This window comes from Chaetodon trifascialis, chromosome 6 (genome assembly GCF_039877785.1).
Source record: "Chaetodon trifascialis isolate fChaTrf1 chromosome 6, fChaTrf1.hap1, whole genome shotgun sequence".
Taxonomy (NCBI): Eukaryota; Metazoa; Chordata; class Actinopteri; order Chaetodontiformes; family Chaetodontidae; genus Chaetodon; species Chaetodon trifascialis.
This window is the reverse complement of record NC_092061.1, coordinates 13,459,969-13,473,018: the sequence shown is the minus strand read 5'-3', so window position 1 is coordinate 13,473,018 and position 13,050 is coordinate 13,459,969. Positions and strand designations below refer to the sequence as shown.

Below are 13,050 nucleotides of genomic sequence, written 5' to 3'. Positions count from 1 at the left end.
CTTTATAACGTTAAATATGAAGCCGCTGACCTTGATGAATAATGAAAGATTAATAAACACGTTTCCCTGGAGGCTGGCCAAGAGCAACACAAGCAGCAGCATCTTATCCTATAAAATGCTTTACAGAACAGGATGGACACAGCGGTCTCCCATTTCAGATATGAATCGCATCCTGTTGACTTCAGTTCAGGAAAAAACACAACGCAGTTTTACATTCGCATGACGAGGATAAACAGCAGCCATGAAAAGATTAAATCTCTGCTACAAGTGGTTAAAATGTGTGAATCAGGCGTTCAGCAGAAGGAACTGTTCAGAGTGGACAGTACATACTAAACCTAGATTAGATGAAGATGTGTTGGCTTTATTCTAAATTCTCCGACCAGTGATGTGTCTTTATTCTGCAAATTTGGTTTCCTGGTCGAGATAAGAAGTTCAGGAGCAGCTGATCCAGGCTCAGCACTGATAGTGTCTAACGCGTCCCCTTTGCTCTTGCAGATTCTGTAATATTTACATATCTCAAATGAGGCAGGAGACAGTTCCTCGACAAAGTGTTTTTAAACACTTAAAAGGCTCTGGGCATCAGATGACCAGTGATGTGAATGTCAAACTTCCTGACTCTGTCCCTTCATCACACCTCACCTGGTTGTCTTCATCAGCAGTGTTAGCACACCTTTCTCAAATACCCAAAGTAACAGCCAAAGCAGGCCAGAAATGCAAACACTCAGGTTACTTTTAAAGCAGTGACTTTGAGGACGAGAAGCTGACAGAAAGTGACGAATGACCCATTTTTATTACAGATTAGATCTAATTCATCATCTCTAGCTTTTACACGGCTATGGTTTTATCAGTGGGAGATAAGCATCATGCATAATAATAGCCTGAGCTCAGAGTGAGACTCAGAGGATAGTAGTCCTTTTCTTTATGATAACTACACTTTGCATTTGTAGCCCCAGGGGCTCAATTTAATGCTTAACTATTACTAACGCAGCAACAAGGCTAGCAAATGACACATCAGTACTGTCCCCTACATAAATCTTGGTCAATAAAAGAAGAAAACAGTAAATGACTTGCAGTTAAAGTATAAAGTTGTTAATATCCTGTATTTACTTATTGTCAGTGAATCCCATGAAAAAGACCAAAGCGTAGGGTGAGCTAATCCTAATAGCATATATTGCTTCTGTAGCCAAAGTCTGAGATATCTTCATCCTCTGTGCCATAGAGCCACCCTGACTCCGCTTATGCAAATTAATGTTCCACTGTTACTCTGAATATGACAATATTCAGATTTTTATACAGGTCATATAAACGGTATATCCCAGTTGGATTATATTTTTCTGAATGAAGCATTTTCTTTTCAGGACATGCCAGATATGCTGATGTTATTCAGGTTATCGGAGCATTTTTTCGACTTTTATACAGTATACATTCAGAGTATGTGTCTCAATTGTTTTTGTTTTTTTACTGCATTTTGTGACGCACGGCCTCTTGCTTGTTTACAGTCTGCCGGCTGGTCAACAGTTTGCAAGGCAGAGGTAGAGATGCATGCACAAAACACAAGTCCACATATCTGTTTGGAAGGAACGCGTCTAATTCAAACAAAATGAAAGACTTGGATATCAACAGGTTTTTGGATATGCACAAATATCGCTGTGGTTTGTATCAATACTTTGATCGGGATAGGATTGAGCAAATTTAATCCGCTGATCAGGACCATGTGATACAAAGGCTCCAGTGCGGGATTGAGATGCCTCTGTTATTCATAAATTGATTACCAAACTGGCTATTAAGGCTTTCCTTAATTATTTTAGCTTCCAGCTAGTTTCAAACCAGTGACTTGCTGGATCAAAACATCAGATATGTCAGCTGGTTAAGACTTTAGTTATGTGGAAACAGGAAGTCACTGTAGCACCACAAGCTGTAACATAACTTCCAAATATAACCATTTTGTAATATGGTAATCAGAAGGGACAAAATATGACTATTTCCTAAAGCTAAAAGACCTCTATGATACTTACATGAGAGAAGACTGACTACGAGTGAAGCGCTGCTCTCAGACCAGCAGGCAGTAAGGAGCCAGGGGATCACAATGGTTCTTGTAAGCATTTTGTGCTGCTCATTCATCCTGGACTGCATACCAAGCTGTTTCCCAAGACCATGCTCTGAATACTGAATAGCAGCAACATAATGTGGAATGAATGCATTATGTGCACAACCACAACAGCATTTTCTTCTCCAAAGATCTATTATCTTATCTTTCTGTGCAGTCAAAACAACGCAGGCTTTGCTCTGTTTGCCAGTTAACGTGTGCTAATGCTGCTCTCTCATGTCGATGTTTCCACTTTTTAACAAACACTGTGTGCACTTTGAGTCTGTTCTTACTGTTATCAGCATCTATACTGCATGGTTTGTTTTTCTTTGTGAACACATAGGTTTGCCATCATAACTTCATTCCTTTCCAGCAAGAATTTGGTTTTCTCTTGATCAGCAAATCAGCAAATTCCTCTGTGCAGTACTCCTTTCAATTACCTGTGAGAAATCTTCCAAAGATGCTTTTGACACACACACACTCACAGAAAACACACGTGACGGCAGGCAGAGAGGAGAAGGAGTTGGAGGATGTCATCTTTTCCCAGCTTTCCCTTCTTTATGCTTACATGAAGTCCCTTGACCATCAGGCTTCAGGATTGATGTGTGCACACGTTCCAATAATGACATCCTCCCACAGTCCACAACAGAAAATAATAAATGTGAGACAGCGTGAAAATCAGTTTTGTTTTGACAATATATTTAGACTTCTATAGAAACAGAGCGATACTTATCACACAGGTACACAATAATTAACATATATAAAAGTAATAATGACATGAGCGGATGTGACGTTGACAATGTTGATATTTCACAATTTTAGAGACCTAAGTGTAGGTGTATTAAGTGTAAATGTACACTCTCAATGGACAGTTCAGTGATCTTAATTTAGCTCAATCTTCAGAGTCTCTACTCCTGCCGGGCTGCAGCCTTGGCAACCATCCGCTCCTGTTTTTCCTGCTCAGCCCTCTCCCTCATCTCCTTCTCCCTCTGGATCAGCTGCCTCGTCTCGGCCTCCCAGGCCTGTACCCGTTTCTCGTACTGCTCCAAGTCCAGCTTCTCGGCAGCCGCCAGGTTCTGCTGAGCCAGAGCCGTCACTAAAGCCTGGAAGGAGGCAGAGTCCGCTTTGCCCTGAGACTCCAGTTGGCTGCTCAGCTCCTGAAGAAGCAGGGAAACAAAAAGATGTTGCAGCGCCCAACAGTGACTTCATCTCTTCATATGAATGACATGGGTGAGACCCTCCAAACCAGTGAGCTCTATTCAATACATTTCAAAATGCTCAAGCTTCCCTGTGGAGCTTTTTACCACTATTAACACTACAGAGCAATGTTTCCATTCCAGCCAATGGTTTCACACTATTAGACTGATCAACAGGAGGCAACAGCATGCCAAGAAACACTTCTGTGCCCACAAAGGCAGGAAAGAATGGTAAATGAACTGCATTCATATAGCGCTTTTCTAGGACACCGACCACTCAAAGAGCTTTACAACACAAGTCAGCATCCATCCACCCACCCACCCACCCACCCCCACCCACACACACACACACACCCACACCCACACACACACACACACACACACACACACACACACACACACACACACACACACACACACACACTGACAGCCGTCCGGAGCAATTTGGAGTTCAATATCTTGCCCAAGGACACTCTGACTCATGTCAGACAAGTCTTGTCTCAAGAATACGTAAAGATGATGCACTTTAAGGGCACTGATGCAAACCTTTGTCTCCGGCAGACCTTCGGTTTTCAGATTGCCTGATGAACTTTTCTGAGCTTTCCCTATTTCACGTGCTACAGAAAGATAATTCAATACATGTCTTCATCAAAGTCATCAATTAATTCATTAACTAAATTATAAAGAATCTAGCAAAAAGCCCTTAATACGTCACCCAGCCTGACTTACAATCCCAGTCATGACCGGGAAACTGATTTAAATTCAGTCGCTACTACAAGCACCTGCTGTACACAGCAAACACCCACCTTGAATCTGCTGGCATACTGAGGCAGCTTAGCCTGCTCTGCCTGGTCTTCTTCATCTACGGCGTCTTCTTCCTTGGCCTCTTCACCTGCTGACTCCTCTCCAGATGAGTCTGTATCTGAAGCAGAGGACAGCTCCTGCAGCAAGCCGTTCATGTAGTCCAGCTGAAGATCGATGAAAACTCATGTTAAGTATCAGGAACAATTGTTTTATGTAGCATGTTTGGTGCAGTTCTGAAACAGACATTAGTCCCTACAGTCTTTATTTGTTGTATATTAAATTACCTGAGTAAAAGTAATATGTTTTCAACATTTTCAGGTGATTCAGTCCCTTATTTAAAGTTCACAGAAGCAGCATGTCATGATGAAAGAGGCTGAACCCCTCACTTGACAACCAACCTCTTAATCTAAGGAAGAGGTATGATTAACTGTGACCTGAGGCGGCAGTCACAGGCGCCTTCATTTCACAGGTAATATTTCCCATCTGTCCGATGGTGTTATCTGCTCTGTCTACATTATTGCTGTGTCGCTGTCTGACACGGGCCGTTTAGCTCCCGCTGCAGTGATTCTCACAGACATCCTCGGTGCTCCAGGCTCTTCACAAATCTCATTAGACGTGGACAAAGCCGAACCATTAAACTGGACAGCACAGGCCGGATTAAAGGCGCTACACCCGACTGTGTGTCAGTGCATATATGTAAAAATAACAACAATATGACAGCGTGTGTGTTCCATCTCAGCAGATGAAGACTGTCTGTGGCACACACCCCACCTGGAAAGTAACAACAGCCTCCACCGGATGTGTTTAGTTGTTAATAATTCAGCTGTGTGACTCAGAGCCATCCTCAACAGACCTTTTCATTCGAAACACAGAATCCTGTCCAACACTTTAGGAAATATGTTTGACGTCAAACTCTCGGTGGGGCGGATAATGATAAACAAACAATATTGATTTATACACCACTGTAAAATCCAAACCTCAATAACAAACATAGACAGACAGAACCATCATCAGTGTTTCCTCTACATTCATTTAGGAGTGGCGGGCCACCATTCCTAAATCCTAGCTGCCGCTCCTTCAAATTTCTTTCTATTTTTCCTTTTTTTAATGTCGCAAATACACCACCGTCGCATGTCTCCACCTTCACAGCAGAGTCCAACGCTAATTACTCGCGAGAGCGCAACCTTGAAAGTGACATTACGTCAAGCACCCCGGCAACAGGTCAAAGAGTCACAGGAGTGTCGTCTTGGAAAATAGGACAGCGACTTACCGGAGAAAAGGTAAGTCGCAGGTAAGACATTCGCAAAATATTGATGGCCAGCTAACGTTACGTAACATATCGGTAGCTTAAGTTTATTGGGCCCGGTGCCGACTCAGTACTGGCTAACATGAGTAAACAACTTGATAGCATTAAGCTAATATCTACACGCCATGATGTAACTGCTGAGTGCATTTTCAGATGAGCTTGTTCAAATATTTCTCTAAGAAGAGAAAGACAGCTGATGAAAATGACGCTAGTCAGTAGTACTGACTACTGTCTACTGTACTGACTCAGTACTGATGTGTCGGTCGTGACCGAAACGGCTCCTAGAGCCGCTCGTTGAAGTGAATGATCGGAGCCGTCTACTGCCTGGGTGCCGGACTGAGAGCCGCTTTGGGTTTTTTTTTTTCTTGACTTTTTTTCCGTTCAAGCCACACGTGATTGGTCAACTACATGACGTATGGTGGATTCAGCGTGTACGCACTGAGCAGGAGGGGGAGGAGCGGGGGTTACAGACACGGTGCACGCACACAGACACATTCAGCCCTTAAAAAGCAATTTTCATCTGGACATTCAAAAAAAGTAAAAATCTGCAGTCAAGTGTCATTTGTTTATGCCGCCACGGCTCCCCGGAGAACCTGCCCCCGCTGCTGAAAAAAATCCTAGAGGAAACACTGAGAGTGGTCACTGAGTTATGACTATGATCACACCTGACACCCCACTGTGAAGACTGTGCATTTCTACGTGTGATAAACACAATAAAGCATTTAAACAATAAATAGCTTTATAATTAACAACAACTTGAAATTTTCTGCAAGAAAGTTTCTTCTTTCAGATGAAATGACGTTGAAATGAAAAATGAAATTTTCTCTGTTCTTACTGCGTCTTTGGACAGCTTGACATCACCAGAAGCAGCTTTCTCCATGACCGCCAGCGCTCGGCCCAGATACCCATGACCCCAGAAGAGAGGCATCCCTTTGAAGACGGCATGTATGCCCTTTGACATCTCCACCTTTCCTGGATGGGGAAGGAGGAGGAGGACAAATTAGACAAGCGGTCTAAGGACAAAACCCTGGATGAAACAATCAAAGCACCACCGTGGGGGCAGAAACTCAAATACACACCTAGGAGAGCATTGCCGAGCAGCTGAGCGCTGAGGCCAACGCTGTTGTCTTGCATCATTCCACAGATGAGCAGCGATGCTCCCAACGCCCGCTCCTCTGACACCTGAACACAGTCAGTGGTTTATGTGGAAGCACATTTGTCGGTCCTGCTGCAGCACTCACACACTCATCAGTCTCACACATCCATTTTTCCTGAATGAATTTCTAACATTCCTTCCCTCTGGAGTGTCAGGATGACTTCAGAGCTTAAGAATATTCTGGGATCATTTGTTTTCGTAGTGCCACCCATGCTGCTGTGTGACTCACGGTGAGTTGTGGTCTGCCTGCGAGGTAAGAGCCCAGAGCGTACAGAGACAGGATCTGTGTGGAGGGAAGGTCGAAGGCCTCCTGAAGCATCACCTCCTCGACCACAGAGCACGCACCTGTACAATTACAACAACGACACTCAGATTACCTTTAGTGAGGTTAAAAGTGGAAGCCTGATGTCCAAGTTTAGTGCAAATTCTAAACAAATTTCCAGAAAAAAAATCACAAGAAACCTTCAATGAATGAACATTTTCATTCATTCTACTGTTAAACAAACATTGGGAGTTGCTTCATCCAGATAAACAGCTTCTACTGTGAATTCTTCAGCCGGGTTTCCTGAAACCGCTGCAGAACAACAGGGTGCAACAAGAACAAAAGTGTGGGGGAAAATGCCATTTATGTTTTTCCATATATTAATCTGAGGAACATTACAGTCTCCTCATTGGTCCATGCAGATGATTTGCACCTGTGGCTGTTTTTCAGTCTACAGAGGAGCAGAAACTTGAGTCACAAATAAGTCACATGCTTGATGTACGTCATCAGGGACGGACTGACCATCTGGCATAGCGGGCATTTTCCCGGTGGGCCGACGTGCTATTTGGGCCGATAGATTTTATTTACTTTAAATTTTCGTCTGACCAGCCCATAATACCAGACAGTCGATCAGCTGCCCAATCACTTCGTTAAACACCAACCCCTTTCGCTTTGGTCTAGCCGGCATAATGCATTCGGCAAAAAAAAAAAAAAAAAGCGCAAGAGCTTGTTCATAACCACCGACCGGCCCTCGACACAACTTGGTCTGTGGCCCATAGGTTATTAAATTCACTGACACTTGACGGGGCTCTCTCTCTCTCTCTCTCTCTCTCTCTCTCTCTCTCTCTCTCTCTCTCTCTCTCTCTCTCTCTCTCTCTCTCTCTCTCTCTCTCTCTCTCTCTCTCTCTCCTCTCTCTCTCTCTCTCCTCTCTCTCTCTCTCTCTCTCTCTCTCTCTCTCTCTCTCTCTCTCTCTCTCTCTAACAAACAAACAAACAAACAAACACACAAACACACACACACACACACACACACACACACACACACACAGGATGCCTTCACTTGTTTGTTATAGGAGGAGTGCTTTAGGGGATGACTTCACCTGCATCCCTTTTCCTTGGTAAGTTCACAGTTGATGTAATGCAAAGACACAGCGGATCCTCTCATTCTCTTTCTATCTGTCACACACATACAGGATGATGTCTTCTTTTTTTAAGGATTTGCCCAAGTTCACAGGCCTTCTTTATTCAGCACTGTCTGGAAAACAGTGGTAATCAGATCAATAAACCAGGTCTATTACTTCTCTTTCCCTCTCCCTCATTCATGTGTCATCATCCCTCTTAAGTTTTCAGTTTCTACACTGCTATTTTTATCTTTAAGAATGACCAATCATTAAATCTCTCTTGCTTTCTCTCTCAAACATACATACACACACAGAGTTCAAAGTTCATTCAGGAGTTCAGCTACATTCAACCTTTTGGACTGGGTTAGTTCAATTCAATTTACTGAGTACTACTCTTGGAAGAGTTAGCATCTGATCCATCATTTCTCATCTCTATTCTTTCTCTTTCTCTTTTCTTCCTCCCTGAAACACATAGGTACACCCAGCAGGATGAATTCTGCTTAAAGATCCATTACTGTGATGGAGTGGTGGAGTGTACTTTTTTTGTAGTGTTAATAAATTACACTTTTTGGAAGTATTTAATGTGTCCACTCTCACTGATTCCTGTTAACTCATTGCATGGCTTAAGGTACGTGGCTTTAAAGAGTTGCACAGTTGGTATACACATTCAAGAGACCGAAAAGACTGAAAAGGTGTGCGTTATCGAATGTGGTGGGCCAGTATGGTCCAAAATGCCAGGGCTGATTTTTTGTCCCAGTCCGCCCCTGTACGTCATGATTTATTCACTAAGTGTGCACTGCATCTGTCACACTTCGCTCTTATCAATACACCAACTTTTTTACGTCAGCCAAGCGTCAATTTTTTTTCTTCCAGTTTTTCCACATGGGTACAGTGTTTTTACTGATGATGTACATCTCAAAAAATGTCTAAAAATATGTAATGACATTTTTTAAATGAGTCAGTAATTACCTAAAACAGCTGGGTATTATGGTTTTTAGGAAATGTTACTCAAGAAGTAATACACATTTAGTTCAGTCAATGAGTATTTAGAGCAGCAGGATGGTGTATGTGGGAATGACTCAAAAAGTTGCCCAGTGCAACAATAAGGCTCACTGCTGTGTTTTTGGACAAAAGTGGAGCTCTACAACACAGAGGAATAAGAGATGTAAGGTTTCAGTTAGTCAGGCAGTACTTGTCAGGAGGATGATAAAAAACTTGGAATGCTGCCAGGTTTATGCCTAAAAGTAAAGAAACATCATATTTGAGCTGCAGACTAAAGTTATACAGTATGTAAGCACTAAACAAACAGTGAATTCTTCATTTTATCAAACGTAAACTTCACCATGCGACTGAACACATCCCAGCTCTGCGCCTTCACTTGCAAACAATGAACTGTTTACTGTCTAATATTATTACAGAAAAATAATCAGGCTTCCCCTTCACCACTGCCTTTTACAAACAAGGAAATAAAATGTTTGAAATCTGATTTGAGTCATTTGACAGACAGTCTGTTCCCACACCTGGCAATAAATATTCACAGTCAACAAGAATGTGTTTGGTTGAACTTTATTTTGGTCTGTCTGAACCTTTTTTTCCCAAATGTTTGACTGAAAACACGCTTAAAAAAAAACAACTTACTTTTAAAGTCTCCATCCTTAATGTAAGAATCAATGAGCAGGTTGAAGGTGAAGTCATCTGGAAATATTCCAAACTGGACCTACACACACAAACACACATAGACACACATACTCAGGTCACTTCTGGGGAAATTACACAGACTTGGAGGAGGGGAGTCTCAACAAAGTGACTGTGGAAATAAATGTATGTCCCCATAACATGAGTTATACAAGTCAACACACACAAACACACACACAGATTATGAATATTTGCATCACATGTTGGGCATGAACTGTTTATCCCACATTATTTGGTGCAGATGTTCTATATCACACTCGATAATACAGACTCCTTGTGCACCTCTGACGTCGAGCCCTGTAATCTCGCAGTAATATGACACCAGTCATAACGACAACAAACGGAGTGAGCGCGCTCTGGTTTACCTCACTGCAAACACGTCATTGGCTGGTGGACGTCTTTGCTTTGGAATAATTTAGTGATTCCCAGATACTACAACTCATTTAGGAAGAGTCCACATGCTGAGGCTGAAAATGTCAAACATGTTTGGCGTTATTTGCTCTGCTCAGATCAGTTTTAAAATGCATCTGGGTGGTTAAGATTGGATCTGTGATTACTCACACTGCCAGGGAAGTGCTGCTGTCAGCCCCGATCATGAGCCTCTGATCAGATTTCCCTTCTGATTATAAAGACAAGTGTCTTTGACCAAAGAGTCTGTGTCCAGTCTTAAGAATAAATGGAGGGATTATAACATGCACTGTACCTTGTTTTTAACTGTATACAGGGCCTTCTCCCTGGCTCCGTATTTAAGACACTGTCTGATCCAGCTGTGAATGGTCCAGTCTCTCAGGTACCAACAGTTTGGACTGTGACGAAACCTTGAGGGATTAAAAAAAAACAAACAAACATATGAAGTTAATTCCTTTTTATACATCCACCACAGTTCTGCTTTATTAATGCGCAAGACAAAAAGGAAACATATGAGACATGCGACCACATTTGAATGCTACTATTTCAATTGCTGTATGGACAACAATAATTAGCGTTTACAAACTTCCCAAAGTGGAAAGACAGATATTTAATTCTCACCCAACTGTGAAAATGAATGTTCTCTGAACAAGGGTGCGATTGAGAAATATACTAAGTCTTGTAATCACAAGAATGGGTGCAGATTCCAGAGGAAGGAGTAAACAGGAAAAATCTGGAGTTGCCCCGAACAAAGAAAAGCACGTGACTGAACGCAAAGCAAAACAGACAAACCAAACAGACAATTCATTCCAAGAAAAGCACAAGTTGTTACCACACAAAAACCAAGGAAGCAGCAGAAACCTGACACACAAATGAAGATGCAGAGCGAGTAAAAATCAGTCTTACCTGTACAGGTAGTACTCTGCCTGCTCAACTTCTTCTCGAGATGAAATGTTGTCAACAAACTGAAACACAAGCAGAAAATACAGATACTGAAAACTTTGTCCGAATGTCATCACATGCAAACAGAGTATTTAAATGGAGATAAATCTTACCCGAGACACAGTCAGAGAGCTAACTGGGAGATTCCTTTCATATGTCCTGTTCATAATGTTGGCCAGTACGGCTGTAAGTTTACAGAAAAACAACAACATCAACAAGACTATTACTGCACAGTTAATGTAATAAACTATTCAGAATGTATTTTACAGTCCGTTATGCCACTGAGATACACCTGCTAGAGACAAAAGAGCCCCAAATAAAATGTATTTGTTTATTTTATCAATGCTTCATCATCAGTTGTGGTCTGTTTAAAACTTTTCAAAACATAATAATTATTCATTTTAATGTCATTTAAGCCTCGGTGGGCTGCTGAACAGTCACCAGCCAGTGCACCATGTGGCTGCAGTCTAACACTGCCACCCTGTGGTGATTGAGTGCACACACACTAACGTTTGGCACTGGACTGCTGCAGGTAGCTATTTACACAGCATGCTTATGCTTCTGGATATGTATGTGACATAGGCCTAGTCTTATCATTTGAAAGTTTTACATGGATACAGGTGCAATTACAACACTTAAGTTTCAGTAAAAACCCCCAGACAATACTTTTTTTTAATCTTAGATTGAGGAAGAGAAAAAACAGCTAAACTTCAGTGTTTGTCTTTACACAAAATTTTGTCTTCCCACAAAGATTAACATGCAAAATTAAACTGCATTTTATTAGATCTTTACCTAAAAATACAATATAAAAAAGGGAAACAACTTTTGTTAGCGGACAGCTGTCAGTGCTCTGTGCACTTCAGACTGTAGCCCAAAAAGTACTGAAGGTTGACATGCAGCCATAGATTATAGCATTTCCTGTTTCGGAGTTTCATCTTTTACAATTTATACTTTCACACTTGAAGCATCATATAAAGCAAAGAAAGCAAAGCAATGTGTCCTCAGTTTGGATCCTCTGCAACCTTCAGTACATCTCCATCCATTTTCTGTATCTACTTATCGTGTGCAGGAGCCTAACCTACCCTGGACAGGTCACCAGTCTGAAAGTCTGTAGTACGTACAGACACATATAGGTAGATAATAGCACTCATATAACACCTATGAGTACTTGAGAGTCTTTGTGTTGCCTTTGTTTTAACCGTGGGAGGAAACACACCAAGGCAAGAGGAGAACATGCACAGGACATGAGTCCAGGACCTAATTTAATCAGTTTAATAAAAGGAAGGATTCAGTTGTGTAATATTGACATTCTCTATATGTACAAGGTGAATAAGTAGGTCTTCCTGGATAATGCCCAAATCCTGATATTATTGGCTAGACTGTTCATTAAAGGTGGCATGTGAATATTAGCATGACCAGTTTCGACTCTTACCCAGGTTTTGAGGATCTTTCTCTCTTGCCTCCCACACTTTTGCGTCTGTGTAAGCTACAGAGAGCAACCATCTTCTGGCTGCAGAGACAAACAGTCAACCAGGTCAGGCAGATATAAAATACTTCAATTCAATACCTCAACAAACTGTGATGTGATGAAACCTCAGTCTCGCAGGTGGCTAGCTTATGTAGCCACATACAGTTAGCTAATAACATGAACTGGGGACATTTAGCTCCTCCTGTCTCAACACCCACATAAACACAAGTGACGTCAAAGTTAAACAAAGAAATAGAGTCAGATAAAACTAGAATTTTCTCGTTGCCAGATGCTGTGTTTACCTGAAACAGATGGAGATAAACATTTAACTTTGACTGCAGCAGTCACACATCGCTTCCACACGGAGGCTGCCATCTTTGGACGATACCATAGCTGAGCTGAGGCGGGGGTGATATTCCTAACATAAGAGGATTCTACCAAACAGCGAGACTTGGTAAACAAAAAAGAAATTCTGTATCTTTTTTAATTATTCCTTTGTACAATAAAAGTATTATGTTATGCTTTCATGCATAATGTTTAAAATCTTTATTTATTTTGTAAAATATCTTTATTTACACAGAGACCGACAACAATCATACATAAAAG

The 13,050-nt window shown here is 41.7% G+C and overlaps 1 protein-coding gene across 1 annotated transcript; it reads right to left on the bottom strand.

The window, feature by feature from the left end:
- Positions 1 to 1,284: 1,284 nt before the first annotated feature.
- mrps27 (mitochondrial ribosomal protein S27) lies at positions 1,285 to 12,828 on the bottom strand. The gene is made up of 11 exons (XM_070964659.1): positions 12,747 to 12,828; positions 12,409 to 12,486; positions 11,090 to 11,160; positions 10,941 to 10,999; positions 10,330 to 10,444; positions 9,570 to 9,648; positions 6,778 to 6,893; positions 6,472 to 6,574; positions 6,228 to 6,364; positions 4,089 to 4,250; positions 1,285 to 3,243 (listed from the first exon to the last, which is right to left on the bottom strand). The coding sequence occupies exons 1-11, from the start codon at positions 12,817 to 12,819 to the stop codon at positions 2,995 to 2,997; spliced, it is 1,242 nt and encodes a 413-aa protein (XP_070820760.1). The 5' UTR covers positions 12,820 to 12,828; the 3' UTR covers positions 1,285 to 2,994.
- Positions 12,829 to 13,050: the final 222 nt, after the last annotated feature.

Bases quoted from the DNA above. Each gene is read 5' to 3' on its own strand.
- mrps27 (XM_070964659.1), bottom strand. From the start codon at position 12,819: ATGGCAGCCTCCGTGTGGAAGCGATGTGTGACTGCTGCAGTCAAAGTT. The intron at 9,649-10,329 runs GTACAGTGCATG...TTGTGTGTGTAG, and splicing joins TGTATACAGTTAAAAACAAG to GTCCAGTTTGGAATATTTCC. The intron at 6,365-6,471 runs GTGTGTATTTGA...TTCCCCATCCAG, and splicing joins GCTCGGCAATGCTCTCCTAG to GAAAGGTGGAGATGTCAAAG.